The sequence below is a fragment of the Eretmochelys imbricata genome, chromosome 1, assembly GCF_965152235.1.
Source record: "Eretmochelys imbricata isolate rEreImb1 chromosome 1, rEreImb1.hap1, whole genome shotgun sequence".
Taxonomy (NCBI): domain Eukaryota; kingdom Metazoa; phylum Chordata; order Testudines; family Cheloniidae; genus Eretmochelys; species Eretmochelys imbricata.
In genome coordinates, this window is record NC_135572.1 from 168,364,737 (window position 1) to 168,388,515 (window position 23,779).

The window sequence follows — 23,779 nt, forward strand, 5'->3', positions numbered from 1 at the left end:
GCTTCACAAAGCCCTGGCTGGGATGATTTAGTTGGGGATTGGTCCTGCTTTGAGCAGGGGGGTGAACTAGATGACCACCTGAGGTCCCTTCCAACCCTGATATTCTATTCAGACTAATGTATTATCATAATACATATATCTCATGCAATGTATTGTATTTTCCAATAAAACAAGTTATTTTTTATATATTTGAATGATACAAAAGTAGGGTGAAAATCAGAAAAAAAAATGAATAATACTTCTTTTAAAACCCAGGATTTTTTCAGTAAAAACCGGTTTAATCTGAAAACGAAGGGGCTTAAATATAGGGAGATAATCAGACCATACAAGTCTCCAGCCCATACATTTTATGGTGCATTAGTATAGGAATGGTATCATACCATAGTCATATATGGACCTGCTTCACAAAGAACTGTCACTGGTTAGTTTTCTAGGCTCTACTGAAAGTACCTTTTAACGAAGTCTTCCTTTTTATAGTCTAAAATTAGTCTCTACCCTAAAATAATTTTGTACAATTGATTAAATTGAATGGAACCTTTTACAATGTTTATTAGCCCATAGCATTTAGCTTAAAGACCCTGGATGATATATAACAGAACTCCATATTGGGTACATCTGTTGGAATAGTCATAGTGATAATACAGTAGCAAGATAAGATCAAGAGTTTTCCCGACTATGTGAGCAAAATTAGTTTCTATGCACTAGGCTTTTGGGGATTCTGCAACAAGTACAAAATGTAAGACTGAGGCCACTAACCTCATGATCAGTGGCTTCTTAAGTATTAATTTAAACCAGCTATCTGTACAGAATAATTACCATAAGACAAGACAAAGTACTAAAAGCAAGAACATGGTTTTGAGAACCCATAATGAACGACAAAAGTAGTTAAAAATATTAAATGCGTGATCACATAAAAATATTCCAGTTATAAAATGAAATAAATACCAGTGAATTTCCACATTTTAAAGTGTGACTGCCAATTTTTAAAGTTTACATTTCAGCTACTGTTCCACTATGCAACATAGAAAACCAAGTCCAGAAACAACTTTGCCCTCACTGATTACAGATCACAGTGGGTTGACGGCCAGGTTAAGGGAACAACAATGAACATTTTGCTCAATTTTCCTGCACAGGTCAGGAGACAGGATAATTTTTTCAAAATCTGTTGAGTTATAGTTTATAGTCACAAAATAGCCTAGCCATTGTAACACCATTTGTGTTTAACTTTCAACATCTTCAGCAATGGAAGATTTAAGAGCAGTCATCAGGACTTGATGAATTTGAGAATTGTGAGAGTTTCTCTTCCTGCTTGTCTAGAAAGTACTCTAGTACCCCTTAAACCGTATTTCTTCATTGTTTCCAAAATTTCATCTGTAATTAAAAAGGTACAGCATTACAGTTCAGTTTATGTTGATCGCCACCTAAAAAGCCCATCCTGCCTTAAAGTGATTTATTTGCTAAAAGCAAATTACAAAACAAAAGATTACATAGTCTCATAAAATATCCATCATGCTCCTTCAGGCGATTAGAACAATTTATTTAAAGTAGTCATCCAACAAAACCACATGAACTTGGCTTTCTACTGGAAATGTTGGATTTTAATGTCTTTGAAAAATATACTAAGTACGTAATTGTATTGGTAAATAAGTTTAAGATTAAAAAATGTGCTCAAAGTTTAAGTGCTTGTATGCTTTTAATATTCTGTATATTAACACAAAAGCCAGAAAGAATTAAGTGCAGTTATACTGAAACTGCAAATTAGTTAGAATCACAGTATAATGAATCAATATTCCTATCTTAACTAACTGCTTCAATTAAAAAAAAAAAAATCACCACTATACTCAGGTTTCAAGTATTTAATAAAAAAGGGTTGGTGCTTGTTTTTTTTTGTAAATTTCCAGCAGAGTACAACTGCAAGTCTGGTATTTAAGCCCTGTCTGAAAATGTTCAAATGTGGGAGCACCCTGGAGTAATTCCACACTTCAGTGTTAGTTTCACTTTAGCAGATGAAATCCATACTTCCCATACTACTTGGGTCAGTGTTGTAATGGACAGTATTTTCTCCTGCATATACTAAGTAGTGGCTTGAACAAAGGTTTTATAAAGGCAGAAGCTTTGATAAAAGGATGTGTACAAAGCACACAAATTAATCTGAAAACCCTACAGTAAAACTTGCCAGAAAGGGTAGGATTCACAAGTGGGGCTGTCATGTAAAGTGTTTAAGCAGAAATTTAGAACCTTATACCCCTACTCAGCTGCCACCTAACCTTGTAGGAGCCTAAAGTCCCTAGGCACCTCAGTGTTCACTGGTGAAGTCCCCAAGGTGCCTAAATTTCAGCCAATGGGCACATGCTCAGCTGCCTCAGCCCTGAAACCACCAAGCAGCTTGGCACCTTACTCATGCCTAAGCCATAGCAGGATTCACAAAGAAAGCATTCCCCCTCACTTAGCTCACCTGTGGAGCACAATCCAGTACACATGCTCAGAGGCTGCCATAGAGCACATCTACTTGATTGGACCCTGCACAAGACACAGCTGAGGAAGAGGCAGTGCTGCCCCTCCCACACACTTTACTCCCAGTAGTTACAGTACTCACACAGGATGTGGGAAACCAGCATTCAAATCCCCACTCTCCCTAATGTGGAGCAGAGAACTGAATGTGGGTTTCCCACGTCAGTCCCCTAACTGTTGGGCAATGGGCTAGTCTGGGGTGGGTCTCTCTTAGTCTCTCCTGTCGAAGTTGTTCCATTTTGTATAAAATAGTTAACTATTCATTGAAAAAGAGAGAGTCTCTAAAGTCCAGTGGTTAGGGTACTCAGCTGGGAAGTGAGACCCATGTTCAAGTCCCTGCTCCCAATCCAACAGAGTGGGGATTTGAACCAGTGTCTCCAACATCCTGGGTGATACTCTAACCACTGGGCTATTGGGCATGCAAGGAGGCACTACGACCACCACCACGATATTTCTTCAAAAAGGGCTGACCTGGCTTAGGCACCCAACTCCAGGAGAGGGTTCACTACTATGAATTCCAAGTAGAGGGAGGTGCCTCCATCAAGGCCAGAGTTAGGCACATAACTCCTTTGAGAGACAGGGTTTAGGCCACACCCCCTCCTTGTCATTTCCTATTGGCTGGCTTAGCATGCTGACTTCTGTGAATCTTTTTAGGCACCTAAGTCTCCCAGTGCATTGTATAGGGAACCTGACTTGGGATCATGAATACAACTTAGCAGAAGGGTGCCTAAAAGTTGACTACTGCAATGCTCAACCAAGTCCTCCCTGTGAATTTAGCCCAAAATGTTTCCATACTAATAAATGTTATTAACCAAGTGTGACTTACTACTGCCATGTACAGGCCATCTCATTTCTCTGAGATATTACTCAATCCAAGGTTTCCCATTCTTGCGTAATAGTGGCAATGTCTGATTAGCTATAGCACCTTAGTCTTGTACTCATAGTTTTTATGTATGCATTAGTAATATATAGTTTAGCAAACTATATATTTTTATATAGGATTTTATATACCTGGGTTGTTCTCTTTAATTGTAACTAAATAGAATAATCCTCCTGTTGAAAGCAGGTTTGGCACTAAAGGAAAAAGTCTATCCATTATCTCTCTGCCATTTTTGCCTCCAGCCCAGGCTGCCTCTATTCCATGGCTTTGTACCTAGGAGAAATTAAAGGAAGATGAATTTTTTTACTAACCGTTTACATATGACTACAGAGTGCTATATATGTTCATGACACTTGAGGAAGAGCATTACCACAGTCCCTATCCTAAGGAGCTTATTGAATTAAAACCATTTCAATAGTAAAATTGCTACATGGCAGTTTTGTTTATGCAGCATACAAGTCAAATTTCAGACTTATCCTCCAAATAGATGAGCTCTGTTTGGATTTAAAGGTCTTTGTTGACGCTGTTTGGAAATAGACACGTTTTGTAACATTCAAAGCATATACTTTCCTCTAGATGCATATGGAAAGTATTTGCATAAATTCCACCAAGGATATGTCTACGCTGCAATAAAACACTTGTGGCTGACTTGGGCTCTGGGGTTCAGGATGCAGGGCTATAAAACTGCAGTGTAGATGTTTGGATTAGAGCAGGAGCCTGGACTCTCGGAACTCCTCCTTCACAGTTTTATACACTCCAGTTTACAGCCCTGGAGCTTGAGCCCCACGACCCAAGTCAGCTGACATGGGCCACCTGTGGATGTTTTATTGCAGTGTAGACATGCCTCAAGAGTCCTGAAGAATACAAATGAAAGGCGAAAATTAGAGCAGTCCAGAAAAAGGAATTTCTGTCCCATAGAAAACGTTGAGGTTTTGGAAAAATGTAATCCCAATTTTGGACGAAAAAGTAAATAGCTCAAGATTTTTCACAAGCCAGAAATTCTGAAAGATTCCATTTTGGGAGAACTAAAACAGAATTTTTCAGCTTGTCAACTGCCCATCTGGATGGCTCTCGTCAATTTCTGTTTCTCCCTGCAGGCATAAAGAGCCTTTGGGTAGGCTGCCATGGGAGGTGAGAGCCAAGACACTCATCCCTGAAAATTCTGTTTTTGTGAAAAAGGCATTTTCCACCAGAAAATCATTCCAATGGAAAATATCTGACAGATCGAAATGAAAATCTCTTAGGGCTTGTCTACATGCAGCTAATCAGGAAAGTTAAGGCAAATCAACTAAAGGTGTAAAGTCAATGCACTTAAATTAAAGCATGGTTAAACCTCCATGTGGATCTTATTCAGGAATGAAGTGGAATTAGTTTGTTGTAACTTTGTCTACATTAGCAATTTATGTCAGTATAACTATGTCACTCAAGGGGCGTGGAAAATCCACACACCTGAGTGATGCAGTTTTGTGACCTAAGCCCCGGGATAGACAGCGCTATGTCAATGGGAGTGCTTCTCCTGTTGACACAGCTACCGCCTCTCAGGAGATGGAGTACCTACGCCAAAGGCAGAAGCCCTCCCATTGGTGTAGGTAGGATCTTCACTGTAGCGCTACAAGTGCGCCGGCATCGGTGCAGCTACCCCACTACAGTATTTTAAGTGTAGACAAGCCCTTAATCAAAGTTCGAGAACTAAAGCCACTTTACTCCTGAATAAGAGCACTGACATGGGGGATTAAGCATGCTTTAATTTATGCGCCCTGACTTCACACCTTTAGTGATTCCTAAGTATCCCTGTGTAGACATGGATTTACTGAATTCCACCTACAAGGATGGAGCAATATTTTGTGGAACAGTGGTCACTAGTGTCCTTTAGCTCTTATGCAAAAAGTGCAGTAAGGTGAGTGATTCATATTTACTGCAAACAGTTCTGTTATCACAACTGGCTCCACATGACCCCTCACTACTTTTTCAAAGCACTGCAACTCACGACTAGAGATTACAAACCAATTTATCATATCAGAAACGAGTAATTTTTCATATCCACTGAGCTGCAGAAGTTTTTTTTTTAATTGCATCTCCTCAAATCTCAGTGATCCCTACCTCTTCAGAAGGGGTTACCACATATGGTGGATTAAACAGTAGGAGATCAACTTTCCCACTTAATCTTGGTAACAATCCTGTGACCTAGAGATGAAAGCAAGGTAGGAAACAAGTTAGTTATACTTCGGCAGTTCTTTTATTAGCTATATTTTTTATTTATGGCAGGAACACACATTTCTCATTATACAGTATGTATTGTGAGACTGCAGATTTGTCATATATGGGACTAAAATGAGAGAGTAAACTTTGAATATAATCAATCATTATCAAGACAGGAAGAAAATTAATAGGTTCTCGAACAGTTATACACTACTGAGATACAGAAAGAGTCCTGTACTTAGCTATGGAAACCTGACTTACTTCAAACGACTTAAGCCAAAACAGACTGTTAATTAAGATACTTCTTTCTTATTTTCTGTATGACAAGAGTACAAGGGAAGTATTTTGAAAAACACAAATCTGTGCAATTTCCCATAAATTTAGCCAGCCAAGCAAAAGGTGACCATGTTGCCACCATCTATTTTTCTTATCTTTTTAGTTACCAAAACCAAAAGTCAATAATGGACAATATGAAAAAGTAAATTTCAAGGACCCTTTCTAAGCAAAGTGTTTTAAATACATGCTAATTACAGGTGCTTTATTTAGTAGATAACAATAAAAATGACCTGGTTGCGAGATAATAATTCATTTTATATGTGGTTAAATTACAAGGTTGAGTAATTTATCTCAATAAGAGAACTAGATAATTTCTCTATAAAATCAAGCATTCCTTCTTCTAGGATGACTATACTGCAAGTGATTCCTCATAGGAAGGGTTGGATTATTTCATATTTTTATAAATCAAAATAAATAGAGTTGGGACCACTCATATTTCACCTTCCATTCATAGCAATGCATTAAATTGTCCTCTTTGGTTCTGAATAGCTCAGCCCCTATTCCTGGTCCAACAACACTAAACCTGTCTTTCAACGTGCAAGGGCAGCCCACAGAATGGGACAAGTAAAAATATAAATTTATTGTATGACGACATACACAACAGGGTCCCAAAACATGAACTAGAGATACAGAATAGTAAGAGGATGAAAGAAAAACCTATACTAATTAAAAGAGCTTGCTTACAGATTCATATCCATCCCTGTTCAGAAGTGATTAAAAGTTTATCATCTGTTAGCTGTTCATCAACTACTTTATACAGGCCTCTGTGTATAGTCTAATTCCCAAATGAAGAAGGGTTCATTTGCCAATAATTAGAATTAGCTGAATCTGTCATCTTTCATTAAATTCTCAAGATTTTTTACAAGTTAAAAGAGCTCACTGAGGAAAACGTGAAACTTAAGTTTCCCATAATGCACTGCTTGGAAGGTTGTTTTTGTTTTTTTAAATCATTAGCAACCAGAATTTATAACAAAAAAAGATTTAGACTTGTGCATTGGCAGAGCATTACTGTCATGGGTACAACATTAATAAGAAAGCTCCAGGTGTTAACAGTTTCAAATCCATTCCCTGATTATGTAGTATTTGCTCTACATTTGTATTGCTTTAGAGTCTCATTTGAAGTACATTTTCTTTTCAGATTGAGTTTGGTCCCTTATCAGCTGTTTTTGTCCCTCTCTTTTCATCAGCCTTTCTATTTGGGTTTTCTGCACCAATTTTTGAGGGAACAGTGGGCGCTGTGATCAGTTTTTACTTAGTTTTCTGTAAGCTTGCAACTGTGTCCAAGCTACTGCCATCCACCAGAGTGCTTTACAATTTAATAAAACAAATATATATTGTGGCATACAAGACTGTTGTATCTTACTAACATATGGCAGTGAATACCATCTGAGTGTACCGGGTTCTTTGTCTGTCTGGCTGGAAGGGTTGTTGCCCTTATTTGGGCCCCCTCTGCAAGTGGGTGGCAGAGGAGAGAGGAAGGGGAAAATTTACGTGGACAGACCAGGGAAGAACAGGAAGTGGCTGGACCAGGTTAGAAGGGGGACACTGTCCTTTCATGTGCCTAGAGGCAACTATACCCTGAACAGTTCCAGAGAAACATACTTTCACTGTGATCAGGCTGGCAACACCCACCCTCCTAGTGATGGGATCCGAGTAGGACTTGGTTTCTTCATGATCTGCTGTGAGCATGACGCTACTCAACTTCTTCTGGAGCTGCAAAGGAATTTTCTCCTCACCACCAGATTGGACGAGGTGGGGCAGGTTTTTTCCATCTTCTCCACAGCAGATAAGGGACCCAGTGGGGTAGGCGAGGAGTCAAAGTCAAAATGTCATCACTTAACAACAAATGTGTCCAGTGTTCGTTACAGATACGGTTCTCAGATTAAATAGATTTGGAAGTAGACTTAGAGGAAAGCATCCCTTAAGGTAGCTGGGCAAGGGAGGTTGGGGCTCCTAACATGAGGTACAGTGGGGAACCAATCCCTTCCCTGCTTTCCAGCCCCCTTAACGCCTCATACGAGGGGAGGGTAGTGGGGTTGCAGCAATAGGCTGGCTAGGACCAGGTTGAGAACGGGGGAGGGCTGACAGCAGCCCTCCCGAGTAGGTGGAAATAATGATGACCTGCTGTACAATTTATTGTTGGGTAGTCCCAGATATGTTAAGTGAATAAAACTGTGGCCTAATTAAAACACATCCATTGCCCCTTTTCTTTCTTTCAACGTGAAGGGACAGTATCTGAATGGTTACAAGCAAGCCTCCCACAGTACATTGTAAGAACTGCAAAACTATTAGAAGGTCCAGTTATAGGAATTTGTATCTTACCAAGTCAGTAATTACTGGGTGAATGTGAACTTTGTTAAGTACAGCTGTCTCCAAGGTACAAAAAGCTGCTATAGGGTTGATATCTGTACATCTGAAAGCAAAATATTAATATCACATCAACATGACAAGATATAACTAAAAAATTAACGTAAGAATGTGAATGCTATTATGTGATGTGACCTCAAGCCTTGTGTGTAAATGAATGTGATTCCCCTGCTCACGCACACGTACTCACACTAGCTCTCATCCAGTTAGCAGAAGTATAAATAGCAGCATAACTGCGGTAGCAGCAGCAGAGTTCTGGCTGAGCCATGCTGAGTACAGACCCGCTGTTTTCACCCCATCTTGTAGTGTAGACATAGCCTTACTGAATAATCATCATCTAAGCTTTGAAAAGAACATACAATTCTTGTTGCTCGTACTGTGGCTCTTCACATATGAAATTTCATACAATAACACTATGCTAAGACAACATTAGGGTTGCCTAAGTACTCAAAAGTCAAGGAAATGTTAAAGTTAAGGTTGCACGCTCAGACACAACTATAACTTTGTCCTCATCTGCGGATGCATTACAATTGTCTTGAATTAAATTATGACATACTATTTCTCAAGCAATACAACATACTACAATATCAACGTTTTCTACATTTTGTGCTCAGATAACTCATAAAAGGCCAAGAGAATTTTACCAGACTTTCAAACAAAATTTGGCTTGAGAACAGACATTAGATATTCAGCCTAAAATGATTCTGTCTGTGAAAACAAGTGTTTATAATGAGACTGCCTTTCTAACTATGGCACTGCATAATAGGTACTCAGTGAGGCCCAGCCCTGCAAACTCTTGAGCATTTGCTTAATGTTACACATGTGAGTATTCCCACTGAGCTCAACAGAACAACTCATATGAGTAACGTTAGACAAGTGTTTGCAGGATCAAGTTCTGAGTAAACATGGTAGAGACAACATGACTACAGATGGAGCTCAAGCTGGGAAGAAGGAATTTCAGAACTCTAGTCCTGGCTCTACTACTAAACCAATAGGTGGTCTTGAGCAAGTAATTTAGGGCCAGATTTTCAAAGCTCTTTAGGTGTCTAAACTCTCACTGAAATCAATGGGGGGATAGGAATCTAAATGTCTTTAAAAATCCATTTGTAAAATGGAGATACCATTTCTCTACATGGTTGGTGACTGTAAAATATTTTGAAATGAAAAGCACTATATATCGTAAGAGCTAAGTATTCTTATATTATTAGCTGCAACAATCTAAAAAATTGGTATTATAATACTTACATGTACAATGCACTGGGTCCAACAATGGAAGCCAGAAATGCTGAAACCACACCCGATCCAGCTCCTACTTCAAGGGAGATCTCAACTCTAAATTTAAATAAAAATAATCAGTGCAAAGTAATTAAAATACCCGATTCACAAGAGTTTCTAGGATGGACATATGCAGGCCTGGATCAGGTAATGCTGTCAAACCTGCAGCCACTGGAGACCGCACTAATAATGAAGTTTACTGGTTATACTGCCCTCAAGCTCAAGATGAGTGGTGTGCCATATGATCACATGACTGGAGTACTGCCATGGATGGTTATAAACTGTTCAGGAAGGTCAGGCAGGGCAGAAAAGGTGGGGGAGTAGCACTGTATGTAAGGGAGCAGTATGACTGCTCAGAGCTCCGGTACGAAACTGCAGAAAAACCTGAGTGTCTCTGGATTAAGTTTAGAAGTGTGAGCAACAAGAGTGATGTAGTGGTGGGAGTCTGCTATAGACCACCGGACCAGGGGGATGAGGTGGATGAGGCTTTCTTCCGGCAACTCGCAGAAGCTACTAGATCGCACGCCCTGGTTCTCATGGGTGACTTTAATCTTCCTAATATCTGCTGGGAGAGCAATACAGCAGTGCATAGACAATCCAGGAAGTTTTTGGAAAGCATAGGGGACAATTTCCTGGTGCAAGTGCTAGAGGAGCCAACTGGGGGGGGGAGCTTTTCTTGACCTGCTGCTCACAAACAGGGAAGAATTAGTGGGGGAAGCAAAAGTGGACGGGAATCTGGGAGGCAGTGACCATGAGTTGGTTGAGTTCAGGATCCTGACACAGGGAAGAAAGGTAAGCAGCAGGATACGGACCCTGGACTTCAGAAAAGCAGACTTCGACTCCCTCAGGGAACGGATGGGTAGGATCCCCTGGGGGACCAACATGAAGGGGAAAGGAGTCCAGGAGAGCTGGCTGTATTTCAAGGAATGCCTGTTGAGGTTACAGGGACAAACCATCCCGATGAGTCGAAAGAATAGTAAATATGGCAGGCGACCAGCTTGGCTTAACGGTGAAATCCTAGCGGATCTTAAACATAAAAAACTCACAAGAAGTGGAAGGTTGGACATATGAACAGGGAAGAGTATAAAAATATTGCTCGGGCATGTAGGAATGAAATCAGGAGGGCCAAATCGCACCTGGAGCTGCAGCTAGCAAGAGATGTCAAGAGTAACAAGAAGGGTTTCTTCAGGTATGTTGGCAACAAGAAGAAAGCCAAGGAAAGTGTGGGCCCCTTACTGAATGAGGGAGGCAACCTAGTGACAGAGGATGTGGAAAAAGCTAATGTGCTCAATGCTTTTTTTGCCTCTGTCTTCACTAACAAGGACAGCTCCCAGACTGCTGCGCTGGGCATCACAACATGGGGAGTAGATGGCCAGCCCTCTGTGGAGAAAGAGGTGGTTCGGGACTATTTAGAAAAGCTGGACGTGCACAAGACCATGGGGCCGGATGTGTTGCATCCGAGAGTGCTAAAAGAATTGGCGGCTGTGATTGCAGAGCCATTGGCCATTATCTTTGAAAACTCGTGGCGATCGGGGGAAGTCTCAGATGATTGGAAAAAGGCTAATGTAGTGCCAATCTTTAAAAAAGGGAAGAAGGAGGATCCTGGGAACTACAGGCCAGTCAGCCTCACCTCAGTCCCCGGAAAAATCATGGAGCAGGTCCTCAAGGAATCAATCCTGAAGCACTTACACGAGAGGAAAGTGATCAGGAACAGTCAGCATGGATTCACCAAGGGAAGGTCATGCCTGACTAATCTAATCGCCTTCTATGATGAGATTACTGGTTCTGTGGATGAAGGGAAAGCAGTGGATGTATTGTTTCTTGACTTTAGCAAAGCTTTTGACACGGTCTCCCACAGTATTCTTGCCAGCAAGTTAAAGAAGCATGGGCTGGATGAATGCACTATAAAGTGGGTAGAAAGTTGGCTAGATTGTCGGGCTCAACGGGTAGTGATCAATGGCTCCATGTCTAGTTGGCAGCCGGTGTCAAGTGGAGTGCCCCAGGGGTCGGTCCTGGGGCCGGTTTTGTTCAATATCTTCATAAATGATCTGGAGGATGGTGTGGATTGCACTCTAAGCAAATTTGCGGATGATACTAAACTGGGAGGAGTGGTTGATACGCTGGAGGGTAGGGATAGGATTACAGAGGGACCTAGACAAATTGGAGGACTGGGCCAAAAGAAATCTGATGAGGTTCAATAAGGATAAGTGCAGGGTCCTGCACTTAGGACGGAAGAAACCAATGCACAGCTACAGACTAGGGACCGAATGGCTCGGCAGCAGTTCTGCGGAAAAGGACCTAGGGGTGACAGTGGATGAGAAGCTGGATATGAGTCAACAGTGTGCCCTTGTTGCCAAGAAGGCCAATGGCATTTTGGGATGTATAAGTAGGGGCATAGCCAGCAGATCGAGGGACGTGATCGTTCCCCTCTATTAGACATTGGTGAGGCCTCATCTGGAGTACTGTGTCCAGTTTTGGGCCCCACACTACAAGAAGGATGTGGATAAATTGGAGAGAGTCCAGCGAAGGGCAACAAAAATGATTAGGGGTCTGGAACACATGACTTATGAGGAGAGGCTGAGGGAACTGGGATTGTTTAGTCTGCAGAAGAGAAGAATGAGAGGGGATTTGATAGCTGCTTTCAACTACTTGAGAGGTGGTTCCAGAGAGGATGGTTCTAGACTATTCTCAGTGGTAGAAGAGGACAGGACAAGGAGTAATGGTCTCAAGTTGCAGTGGGGGAGGTTTAGGTTGGATATTAGGAAAAACTTCTTCACTAGGAGGGTGGTGAAACACTGGAATGCATTACCTAGGGAGGTGGTAGAATCTCCTTCCTTAGAAGTTTTTAAGGTCAGGCTTGACAAAGCCCTGGCTGGAATGATTTAATTGGGGATAGGTCCTGCTTTGAGCAGGGGGTTGGACTAGATGACCTCCTGAGGTCTCTTCCAACCCTGATATTCTATGATTCTATGATCCGTTTTGTGCTGACTGACAGCTCTCCAGTCATAACTTGTGTCCCCTGGGGAATCAAGATATTTCCTACTTATCACAGCCCTCACTGGGGCACATTGTAGGTTTCCTTCCCTCTGTTAACAGGAAACATCCATTGACAACACAAAAACAACAGTTCTAGATGCATTTCCACCTCCTCCACCAAGCAGCCAAGGCCTAAGAGTTTTGAGCAGGTCACAATGAAACCGGAATCCCACGGATAGGTCTACCCAATGCACTTGGTGACAAACTTGCACTAGCAGGGCTCAAGTGAGCACTCTAGAAACAGCAGTGTGGATGTTGTGGTTCCTGTGGAGACTCAGGCTAGCCACCCAAGCTCAGATCAAGGGGATCAAGTGGGCTTGAGAGCACAAGATGCTGCCTGAGGTGCAATGTCCATGCTATTTTTAGTGCACTAGCTCAAGCTCCACTAGCCTGAGTCCAGAGGCTCGCTCCCAGCTGCAGTGTAGACATAGCCGAGTAACTATTCTAAGGGGTCCACATTTGAGCTGGCTCTGGACATGTATAAATAATAGAAATTTCAAGGCAAGCAACAAGATAATTTCATTGTATGGAGCCCATTCAAATTAAATTATATTTGCAATGCACTTTGAGATATTTTGAGTATGAAAAAGAGCAACACAGAACCAAGTCCTATCTGAATCTATATTCTAATAAATTAAAATCATTCCACTCCTCACAGAGTAAAATTGGTTTGGGTCACATCATTCCTGAAAAAACTGACCATCACGACAAGGACTAAGTTACCCAGTGATTTGAGACCTGGCAGACGTTTACATTATTTACTGAAACTACTTGGGAGCTATGAGTAGGGTGACCACCCGTCCCTAATTGAGTGGGACAGTCCCAAAATGTTAGTTTCAAGTCCCAGTGCCGGGCTAAACTATTCCAGGACTACATTTATCCTGGATTCCCTGTGGCATCACTCTGCACCTGCCCCCGGCTTAGGGGCAGCACCAGCCTCTTTCCAGTGTGTGTGTGGCTCTCAAGTGGGCCTTAGCCCCCTCCACTCACCACTAGGCCCCAGGGTGAGGCCAGAAGCCAGAGCTGGCCAGGCTGTGGTGAGAGCCATCCTAGAAGCCCAGTCTGCTGTGGAGAGCCATAGACCCTCCATCAGCGCCTGGCAGTGCACCTTGGGAGGGGGACAGGAACACAGGCCAGGGACTGCTCTTGGGTACCCCAGCCCCCACCAAAGACAGGTGGAGGGTCCAGGGCTCCCTGGGTGGCTCTTACCAGCACCAGGCTCTGGCATGGCCAGGGGGTTCAGGGGCCCTGGAGGGGGCAGGGCTCCGGCAGGTGTCCCAGTTTTGCATTCTGAAAAGGGGTGAGGGGCGGGTCACCCCAACTAGGACAATCGGAGCCTCTTCCTTTTCTTCCACTGCAGCACACCTAGCCGCGGACGAGCCGGGCGTCACGCCAGCTGCCCGTTGGTTGCCGCACGACTCTGCCGCAGCAGGGCAGCACCCGCAGCGCCCGGGGTCCGCCCGGGTCCCCCGAGGCTCAGACCGCCCCGCGCCCCGCCCAGCACGTGGGACGGTTCCCTGCCCGGGCACGCGCAGGGTGACGCCGATGACGCAGGCGCTGAGGGCGGCGCAGCCGAGGCGAATCCCGGCGCGAGAACTCGCAGGGCGAAGGCGAGACTCCGCTGAAGCCAGCGAGAGTTTTGCTGCCGCCCCCGCCAGGGCCTGGACTGTACCAACGGGCAACCACTGACAGCCAATAGGGGAGCCAACCAATAGCCCTGCCCACCCCCACGCCCGGACCACGCCCCTCAGCAGCTACCGCCCCGTCCTCGCTCCAGCCCCGCCTCCCTAACAGCCGCTGCGCGGGCTGTCACCGGCACGTGCTCACGGCGCCGCCGACTCCTCCCACCCCACCAGCGGCTGCTCCCATTGGCTGCTGACCGGCCCCTCACTGGTTCCTCCCCTCCCCCCCAGCTCGCACCCCGCGCCTCTGATCTGGGCCGCGTCCCGCTCCAGCGCGTCCAGCAGCAGGTAGGTGTCCTCGGCCGGCTCGTACACCTCACTGAAGGGCCCGTGCGGTCCCACGTGCTGGTGCCGCGGGGTGGGGATCATGGCCCAGCACCGCCCCCTTCCTTCCGCGCCGGAGTGCGCATGTGCGGATTCTCCACCGACTCGCGCTGTCGTGAGGGGAGAGGGACGCAGATACGCAAACTGCCGCGCACGCGCGTAGCTGCCGCTGCCGTCACTACTGTGGCGAGGGCAGCCTCGGCCCCGCCTCTCGTCCTCCAGGATCCCGGCGAATCAGCGGTCGAGTGAGGTTGTCTCGGGGCGAGCCCGGAGCGATGGATCCCGCCTTGCTCTCATGGAATGCTCGGGCGCGCCTGCGCAGGGGCCCCCGGGACGGGCGGGGCGCTGGGCGCGGCGCCCGCAGCAGGGACTTGCCGTTAGCCTGTGCGGGCGGCGCGTCGCACGGGGACCTGCACCGGAGACCCCGTTCACCCGGCCGGGCGGGTCACTGAATGTCAGAGCAGAAATGCCGAATGTCTTCGGGCAAAATCCTCTCGAGCTTCCTTTTTCCGGCTCTCTTCCCCCCGCCTCCTCTGAAAACTGCTCCCCACCCCTCTTGTCTGTGCTGCCCGGTGTCAGTCCCCTTCGGCTGGACAGATATAAAATCTGAACTCCGGGACCAGTGTAGGGCATTATTGGGATGTAACGTGGTACATCTGTTTCCCTAGACATCTCCCCAAGAGCTGATCACAAAAGTGGCAGCTGCAGAACAATCCTGCATTGGTCGGGACACGATGGGCTGCTCTACTAGGTCTTATCTGTGTTGCTGTGAAAGAAGCTATACAAGGTATATTGTTCTGCTTTCAGATCTAGGCAAGAGGTTTGACAGCGTGCTGAGAGCCAGGAGCTGGCTTGGTGCTCTGGTCACTTAAGTGTTCGTTAGTCCCCTTCCTGATGGAGAAGTGGAATAGTTAATTACCTAATCAGACTGGGGCGGACGAGCTAATTATTGGTTAGCTGAGAGGGTAGTTAAAAAGCATTGGAAGTACGGCAGGGAGAGGCTAAGGCCTGATGTACGCTAGAAAATTAGGTTGACATAACTACGTTGCTCAGGGGTGTGAAAAATCCACAGCCCTGAGCAGCGTAGTTAGTCTGAACTAAGTCCCCATGTAGGCAGTCCTAAGTGCATAGAACAATTCCTCCATTGACAGCTGATGGGAGAACTCCTCCTGTTGGCGTAGGTAGTGTCTACGCCGAAGCACTACAGTGGTGTAGCTGTGTTGCTGTAGTATTTTAAGTGTCGACAAACCCTTAACAGAGCCCAGAGGAAGTAAGATCTCAGGGTGGTGAGAGCTCTCTATCTCCCTGGCCAAAGGGTTGAAAAATAGGGAAAGCTGGAGATGGAATTGCTACATGGGATTGTGTTGGTGGAGGTAATATAAATAAAACTCACCGAAGTGCTAACAAACAAAGTGTCCAAAGCTTTTGTGTGGGATCTCAGGACAGCAGTGGAGCCTGCCCTGTTACAAGAGTAATAATATTTGCTTGAAATGTTAACAGTATTAAAACTAAATGTGGCCTACTACCTCTACCAGTTCAGGCAAAGACTTTCTTGTCTAGCATATCACACCAGTGGTAACTATTGTACCATTTTTTAGCACACTCAGTCAAGATTCTAGGTGCAGTTGTAGCTTTTCTTCCTATGCTGAGCATAAATGAACTGGCCATTTAAAAAAAAAAAATGTGGAAAACACAAAAAGCCCATTTGGATTTAATCCTAACTCAGGATGATGATGACCTTACTGGCATATGGCACCCTGTCCCAAAGTAGGTAAGTTATATAGTTCCTATGCTCAGTTTTTTTGGGACCTGCTCAGGAATGAAAGCAATTAAAAGAAAAATATCAAGTAGAACACAACACCACTGTGTGTGTAATACAGTAATATTTTAAACAAATCCAGATGCTGCCAATATTGCAGACTAGTTCCAGTGCTATATCTTGCATTTAAGTGACCAGGAAATCTTATGCTCCAGCAGTGGATCCTGCTAGCCTTTTTGAGCTTTGTCCAGCCCTTTCACAAAGGAATGTTTTTTCATGCTTTTTGGACATAGCCTGTGCTGTGAGACTGGGCACCAAAATGATCTTCAGTTTATGAAAAAAGGTGGCTTTGCTTTCATAAGATGATTAGAGATGTGGTATGAAGAGGAGTGATGTTGCTTCTGGTGTCTGTAATAATAAATATTTCAAAACATCAGAATATGGAGTTAGGAAAATTACAGCCATGTATTCATTAGAATTGTACCAGATTTCTACTGCCAGTGAGTATTCATCTTAAATTCTTATATTCGGGTTTGGCCAGATACATTTGAATTTAAATAATTGGGTCTTGGATGGTTATTTGAGGAAGAGTCAGTCTAAACATACCCAGCAGTTCTCATCTGTTTCCCTGTCCATCCCCAAGAGTTGATCACAAAAGTGGCACCAGCTGGTTGCATGCTCTCTACTTCTTCTATACTTTAGTGCTGTATCTGTTCTCAAACAACCATCTCCACCATTAAGGAAACTTAAAAAAAACCAACAACCCAGCAGGAAGGGAAACCTGGCAAGAGAGGAGCTGAGGAAGGTTCTAGGATGCAACTCTGAAGAGAAAAGAGTAGATTTAGGGTGAATATTGTTATCTTTACTAAAGTAATAAAGTTCTTTGTTCAATGTTAGAAGAAAATGGCTCAGTGATTTTTTTGCCATTGTCAAATGACGGCAGCCCTAGTCTCCAGTCAGGGGAAGCTAGTCTTAAAGGGAATGAGTCTGTGCAGGACTTAGGGGAAACTTCAAGGTAAAAAATCAGATAATATAGTATTTCATGCAGCAGTAGAGCAAATAACTAATTTTTCAGTTCATTCTCTGTACTGAAAAATAAAAAAAAAAATTGTTTCAGGTCAGATGGTTCATTTTGCCTGAAACAAAACATTTCATTTTATTTTCAAGGTTTCTTAAACATATTTAAATAAAATTGAAATAATTTTTTTTAAAAGTTGTTTTGATTGAAAGATTAAAACATTTCATTTAGAAAATGTCAAAACAAAATATTTCAATTCTTTCAGATTTTATTTTAGTGTTTGCAGTCCAAACAATTGGATCAATCCAACACATATTCACAAAATATTTTGGTCAATCCGAATCTGCATTTTTATTTATTTATTATTTATTTATTTGGCGAAAATAGTTCGGGACAAAAAATTTGGCCTATCCTCCAGAACAAAACAAAAATGAACAAACCAAAAATATGATCAGTAATGGTAAGGAGAAAGTAAATGAACTTTAGTTCCTCTGAAGTATTTGTATTTAATTTTGTAAGGTGCTTGACTAGCTGGAAGATAGTGATATAAAAGCCTACATTAAGGAGAGGAAAAAGGTGATACACCTGAGCTGAAGAGGTAATGAATAGGTCTAAATATGAAAAGGGAGGTGACTTCAGAATTTTAGTTTTTATTTCTTATTGTACTGTTTGAAAATATTAATGCTGTGACAAGCATCCCATTGACCATAGGTGGAGTCAAACTATCAACCAATGTGAGAAGAAATTGTACAGAATGCAAAAATACTTCCAAATTATTTTCAAAGTAAAGTAGTTCGCATCAAACAATAAATGACAGTTTTCACTGGGCAAGTTTCATTACTAGTAGTACCTCTGTTGACTTTAATATCTAGAAAGATTAAAGGAGGGACCTACAAGTCTTCATTCACAGGTTGTGTTTCTGGTTCTGACCCTTAATACTGTGGAACCCTAGGACAAGTCACTTAACTCATCTTTAAAATGCGTATACTATTACTTACCTTCATTGTGTGTTCTGAGGCTTAATTCATGTTTATAAAGTACACTGAGATCCTCAAATGGAAGATACAAGTGTAAAATTTTATATCTGTTGTATCCTTCTTGTGGGTTTAGAATCAACCAGTAATTTCATACAAGTTGTCAAGGTTCCTCCCCCACTCTGAACTCTAGGGTACAGATGTGGGGACCTGCATGAAAAACCTCCTAAGCTTATCTTTACCAGCTTAGGTCAAAACTTCCCCAAGGTACAAAATATTCCCCCCGTTGTCCTTGGACTGGCCGCTACCACCACCAAACTAATACTGGTTACTGGGGAAGAGCTGTTTGGACGCGTCCTTCCCCCCAAAATACTTCCCAAAACCTTGCACCCCACTTCCTGGACAAGGTTTGGTAAAAAGCCTCACCAATTTGCCTAGGTGACTACAGACCCAGACCCTTGGATCTTAAGAACAATGAATAATCCTCCCAACACTTGCACCCCCCCTTTCCTGGGAAATGTTGGATAAAAAGCCTCACCAATTTGCATAGGTGACCACAGACCCAAACCCTTGGATCTGAGAACAATGAAAAAGCATTCAGTTTTTTTTACAAGAAGACTTTTAATAAAAATAGAAGTAAATAGAAATATAGAAATCCCCCCTGTAAAATCAGGATGGTAGATATCTTACAGGGTAATTAGATTCAAAAACATAGAGAACCCCTCTAGGCAAAACCTTAAGTTACAAAAAAGATACACAGACAGAAATAGTTATTCTATTCAGCACAATTCTTTTCTCAGCCAATTAAAGAAATCATAATCTAACACATACCTAGCTAGATTGCTTACTAAAAGTTCTAAGACTCCATTCCTGGTCTATCCCTGGCAAAGACGAGCATAAGACCGACACAGACCCTTTGTTTCTCTCCCTCCTCCCAGCTTTTGAAAGTATCTTGTCTCCTCATTGGTCATTTTGGTCAGGTGCCAGCGAGGTTACCTTTAGCTTCTTAACTCTTTACAGGTGAGAGGAGCTTTCCCCTGGCCAGGAGGGATTTCAAAGGGGTTTACCCTTCCCTTTATATTTATGACACAAGTATTTCCAGTAGCTAATCAGCCACTCACCCTGTGATATAGAGGACTCCTTTCGTACCTAAAGAAGAATAAATTAGGTTTTTTTGGGCAGTTTGTGAAATAATGACTTTTGGATCATGACTCATTTAAAACATGTGACTATTATATTTATTGTGATATCCACTATGGGCCTTTGTTTCAGTTTTGGATACATATTGCATTATCTGATATTCAGTAGAATGCTAAAATTAGACATTTGCTACATCCCCATCAAATATTACCTTAGACAAAAGTTCATTTTATGTTTGTATGATTGTTTGTGGTAGAACAGAGACACATTATCTCTTTTTGTAAGAGCAAAATTTTGACTAAAAGTGGTGATGCCAATGTTACTGTTTAGATTAGCTGGAAAAGAATACTGAAGACTGGCATCATGGCACTTTTGTTCTAGGGGCAGACAGTATCAGCTTCATAAATGGATGGGGAAGTTTTGCACCATAGGAACAACTACTTGTAATGCACATTAAATGTGTATTGAATTCCATTATTTCGGCAAAATAAAATCATGTAAGAGACTGAGAATTTTTCAGTCTGTCTATATTTGGGAAATGGATACTTTTGAATATTTTTGCATCTCTGCAGGTGGTCAGTGTTTGGAGTGCAATACAAGAAATGACCTCACCATCTTCAGCTGTACTAGATGTTATTTTTGGCTGCTCTACACGTCAAGAACTCTGGTTAATTATTATTGTTTTTTTAATACTTTCTGAGGCCTTCAGGCTAAATTTTATAGAACATTTATTTTTATTGCTTGCATAACTGCATAAAATGTTTTTCTTGGTAGAAGACTGCAGTGTTTTTGCCAAAACAGATTCTATTTCAATTTCTAGAAATTATTGAAAATTGTTAATATTCCCATTTGAATGGTATCTTTGCCATGTTACTAACTAGGCTTTATTGAGATTAATTTTTTTTTTTGACGGAAATTGTAACTTGCCTGTTCGCACTGATTAAGCTTTATGGCCCATCCTCTTTGGAGCTCAATGCAGTTAATTTAATCTACTGATACTTAATCCACAACTCTTTAGCTGCCTGTGGCCCTTTACAGGTCTTCATGAGGCTCAGAAATTGTGCACATCTGAGTGGCACTCCACTCCTCTGCTTAGATTTGGCAAATCAATTCACTGGAAGTCTGAGCAAACAGACCACCTGTGTTGAAATAGCTGAGATTTTCCTCCGTGTGGATGGGGTGAAAAGGAGCCACTGGGATTATCTCAGTATGTAAGAGTGGATCCACTTCCAAGTCAGCCAGGAGAGGAGGAGAAAAAGGTGAATTCCCCCTCTATTCCACCATGAAAGGCTGGCTGATAGATTGATACTTTCCTTTACCCTTCCTCACTCCCCCACTGACTGATGAGAATGTTGCCGTCATATTGTGATATTGTTTCAGTGTTCTGTGGCACAAGAGAAATTAATCACAGATCCAAATTTGATGAGCCAAGAGATTCTAAACTATTTGTAATGGAATCACTTCCCTCACCAGTGAAATACATTTGGTGGAAGGTGCAAGTACATAGAACATTTGAAAACTAGGCCATTTTTATACAGGAGTATATAAATGGATTCATATAGGAGCATAACTCTGGATTTAGGATCCTGACTGTAGGATCCTAGATTTGAAAATGTTTTAAAGTACTTACAGTGAGAAATATTTGATGGCCAAGTTTTTTTCATTTCTGAACGGGGCACTTTTGAATGTCATACTTGTCTGATTAGTGTTTCGAAAGTGGAATTTGCAGAAGCTTGTGACATCATTTCAGAGATGAAGCACTTAGGAGTAAAAATGACTGATACTTGTTTAGTACCTTTTCTTCAAAGATCCTGAAGTACATACTAAACTTTAGAAACTATTATATGCAAGGTATCATATCATGCATCATTGAAATGCAGCCACCCCAGAAGAGAAGGCAAGAGACTTTTTAAAATATTATAGAGTAGCACTATGCAATACTTCAGGAGAAAAAATGAATAATACCATAACCAACTGAACATAAAGGGAAATGTTTAGGTAGGTAGAATATAATTGCTTGAATTGGATTTAGGCCAAGACCCTGGGAGTAGCCCTACTACTTGGAAAAATTGGCATGGGATTTTTAAGTTACAAGTAATCAAGACCTTGGTTTTACATTTCACCTGAAAAGACAGCACCTCCAGCAGCACCATGCCCATAAAATTGCATGGAAACTGTGAATGCTAAGTGAGAATATAGTCAATTTATCAACAAATTGCCTCCCAATCCTGTAAGAATGTTGCAACAAATTTTTGGGGTAGCAGACACTCCAGTGGGTTCTTGAGGTTCAACAACGGCGCAAATGTGCTTAGTCCACCTTCATAACTGTTCAAACCCCTCCATTCAGCAATATGCAGTGAGGTGACCATTAGCAGAAATATATTTCTGGCATAGATTGCCAGATCTTCTCCACAGGGCTGGAAAGCCACCTCTCTTTTCCATTCCATTCCATTTCCATTCTTGAAAACTGCTATGTTCTCCAAATGTTGGCTAGTCCTTAAAGAAAAAATTGCAAACTGGTAATAGCGCCTTGATGGAACTGCCACCTCCCTCCCCATACACTGCATAAGACACTATGAAAATTTTACATTTAAAAAAACTTCAGTACATGTACCATTAGTAGCCTCTGCTCTTTCCTCAGGGGCTGCAAAAATTGTCTGAGAACCAAGGGTAGTCTTAACCGTCACATTCCTGAAATGCTGAAAATTATCAAAATTGTGGCCTTCTACAGCAAATTTATGTTATATGGGGGGATTTCTTGGTTTCTTCCAAAGGAAAAACAACATATACTTTCTTTGAATTGGCAGTACCTTTGACTCCTGAGAGGGAAACCATTCTGCTGGGAGGGCAAGGGCAGCACTGCAGAGACAGACAGAGAAGGCCGCCATAGGACCTGCTCATTGGCATGAACAGAAGGAATCAGGAGCAGTTTGAGTTCCTCGGGCATGGAAGGATCAGGCTCTTCAGCAGGAAGAAACACTGATGAACTGGTTCCTGGAGCAGGAGGTGTGCTTAGGGAATTGGACATTCCCATAGGGAAAAGGAGCATTTCCTGATGCTCATAGAACTGGTAACTGAACAATTTTGGAGTCTGTTTGCTGTCATGGCCACAGCACCTCTCTGTGAACCAGCCCTAACTCCTCCTCCTCCGGCTGCCACCCAGGGTGCTGGTGAGGCAGAGGACCCAAACCTCCTGAGAATGGAAGGAGCCTGTAGGACTCCGAGGACCACACCCTCTGCTAGCAGCCAAAACCCCTCACAGCAGGACCCCACCGAGCATCCAAGTGAGGAATGATGAGCCTGTGGGAATCCCTGAAACCACCGAGTGCCTGCCCCCCAGACTACACACACAAAATGTCCCCAAGAGCAGTTTTCCACAGTCATTCCCCCTTTTTTAGGTGGTGGGGGAGGGCATGCAAATACATTAATATTTGATCGTTTTTTACAAATTCAGTCCCATTACATTTTGTTGCTTTACTCGTTTTAAAAATATTTCAACTACATGTTTCATATACTACTTATAATAAATGTCATCATTTCCTTGACTTCTGCGTCGACCCTCCTTGCTAAGTATGATGAATGTAAGATGTTTTCAGGTTTGGAATTGGGCTCCATGATTCATGGGAGGGATGGGGAAGGTGCATTGTTATGTGCTTAGAAAAATCACTGATAGTTTTAAAAGCAGAACTCACAACACAGAAAATGGGTGGATAAGCATCTTTATGGCTTGGTTCATATACAGAACAACAAAACATTTAAACTAACAATACAGGTATCTGCCACTACCTGGTCATTAAACAGCCCTTTCTGACCTCCCCAAACCTCGACCAGTTACAACCTTGGGGTTAGTGCTCCATAATAGCTACTAAGTGAAATTAGCATCAACAATGAATGGTGGGAAAAAAAAAAAAGGGGGTGAACCCCCCCTTTCAACCCAAATATAGATGAGGTCATTAATCGAGACTGAGTGTTACTGAGAACAGAGGTTGGTAAACCAATGTGAATGCTTAAGATAAAAGCACTGCACAATGTCCACATTGCAACTCAGTCCTACCCTCCACAGCACCAAGCCAACCCCTAAATTGTTAACCCGGTGGAAATGCCTTGTTATAATTGTCTGTAATGGGTGAATAGTCATAGGAATGAATGGGTAATGACCATCAGCTACAAGGAACCAAAGTCCTCACAAAGGTATGTAGCCCCACAAGTATGTGCCAATGTTTCCTTGTGCTTTTCTAGCAGCTGCACAGGATGTGAAGGTGTCCCTCGGCACAGGAA

General features: G+C 42.7%; 1 protein-coding gene and 1 long non-coding RNA gene across 4 annotated transcripts; one reads left to right on the forward strand and one right to left on the reverse strand.

The window, feature by feature from the left end:
- Positions 1-524: 524 nt before the first annotated feature.
- HEMK2 (HemK methyltransferase 2, ETF1 glutamine and histone H4 lysine) lies at positions 525-14,774 on the reverse strand. Its single transcript, XM_077819704.1, has 6 exons — positions 14,525-14,774; positions 9,539-9,625; positions 8,249-8,339; positions 5,492-5,575; positions 3,523-3,664; positions 525-1,371 (listed from the first exon to the last, which is right to left on the reverse strand). The coding sequence occupies exons 1-6, from the start codon at positions 14,653-14,655 to the stop codon at positions 1,265-1,267; spliced, it is 642 nt and encodes a 213-aa protein (XP_077675830.1). The 5' UTR covers positions 14,656-14,774; the 3' UTR covers positions 525-1,264.
- Positions 14,491-23,046, forward strand: LOC144266278 (uncharacterized). 3 transcript variants are annotated; one of them, XR_013346472.1, is made up of 4 exons: positions 14,491-14,574; positions 15,279-15,397; positions 20,074-20,168; positions 22,309-23,046. It is a non-coding gene; the product is annotated as an uncharacterized LOC144266278 (long non-coding RNA). The 3 variants fall into 3 exon arrangements; XR_013346471.1 differs by lacking the exon at positions 14,491-14,574 and having other exon boundaries at positions 14,868-15,397; XR_013346474.1 differs by lacking the exons at positions 14,491-14,574; positions 15,279-15,397; positions 20,074-20,168 and adding an exon at positions 20,184-20,760.
- Positions 23,047-23,779: the final 733 nt, after the last annotated feature.

Excerpts from the sequence above, each read along its gene's own strand:
- HEMK2 (XM_077819704.1), bottom strand. The coding sequence starts at position 14,655 with ATGATCCCCACCCCGCGGCACCAGCACGTGGGACCGCACGGGCCCTTC. Across the intron at positions 9,626-14,524 it reads GCCCAGATCAGAGGCGCGGG|AGTTGAGATCTCCCTTGAAG; the intron begins GTGCGAGCTGGG and ends ATTTAAATTTAG. Across the intron at positions 1,372-3,522 it reads AATTAAAGAGAACAACCCAG|ATGAAATTTTGGAAACAATG; the intron begins GTATATAAAATC and ends TTTTAATTACAG.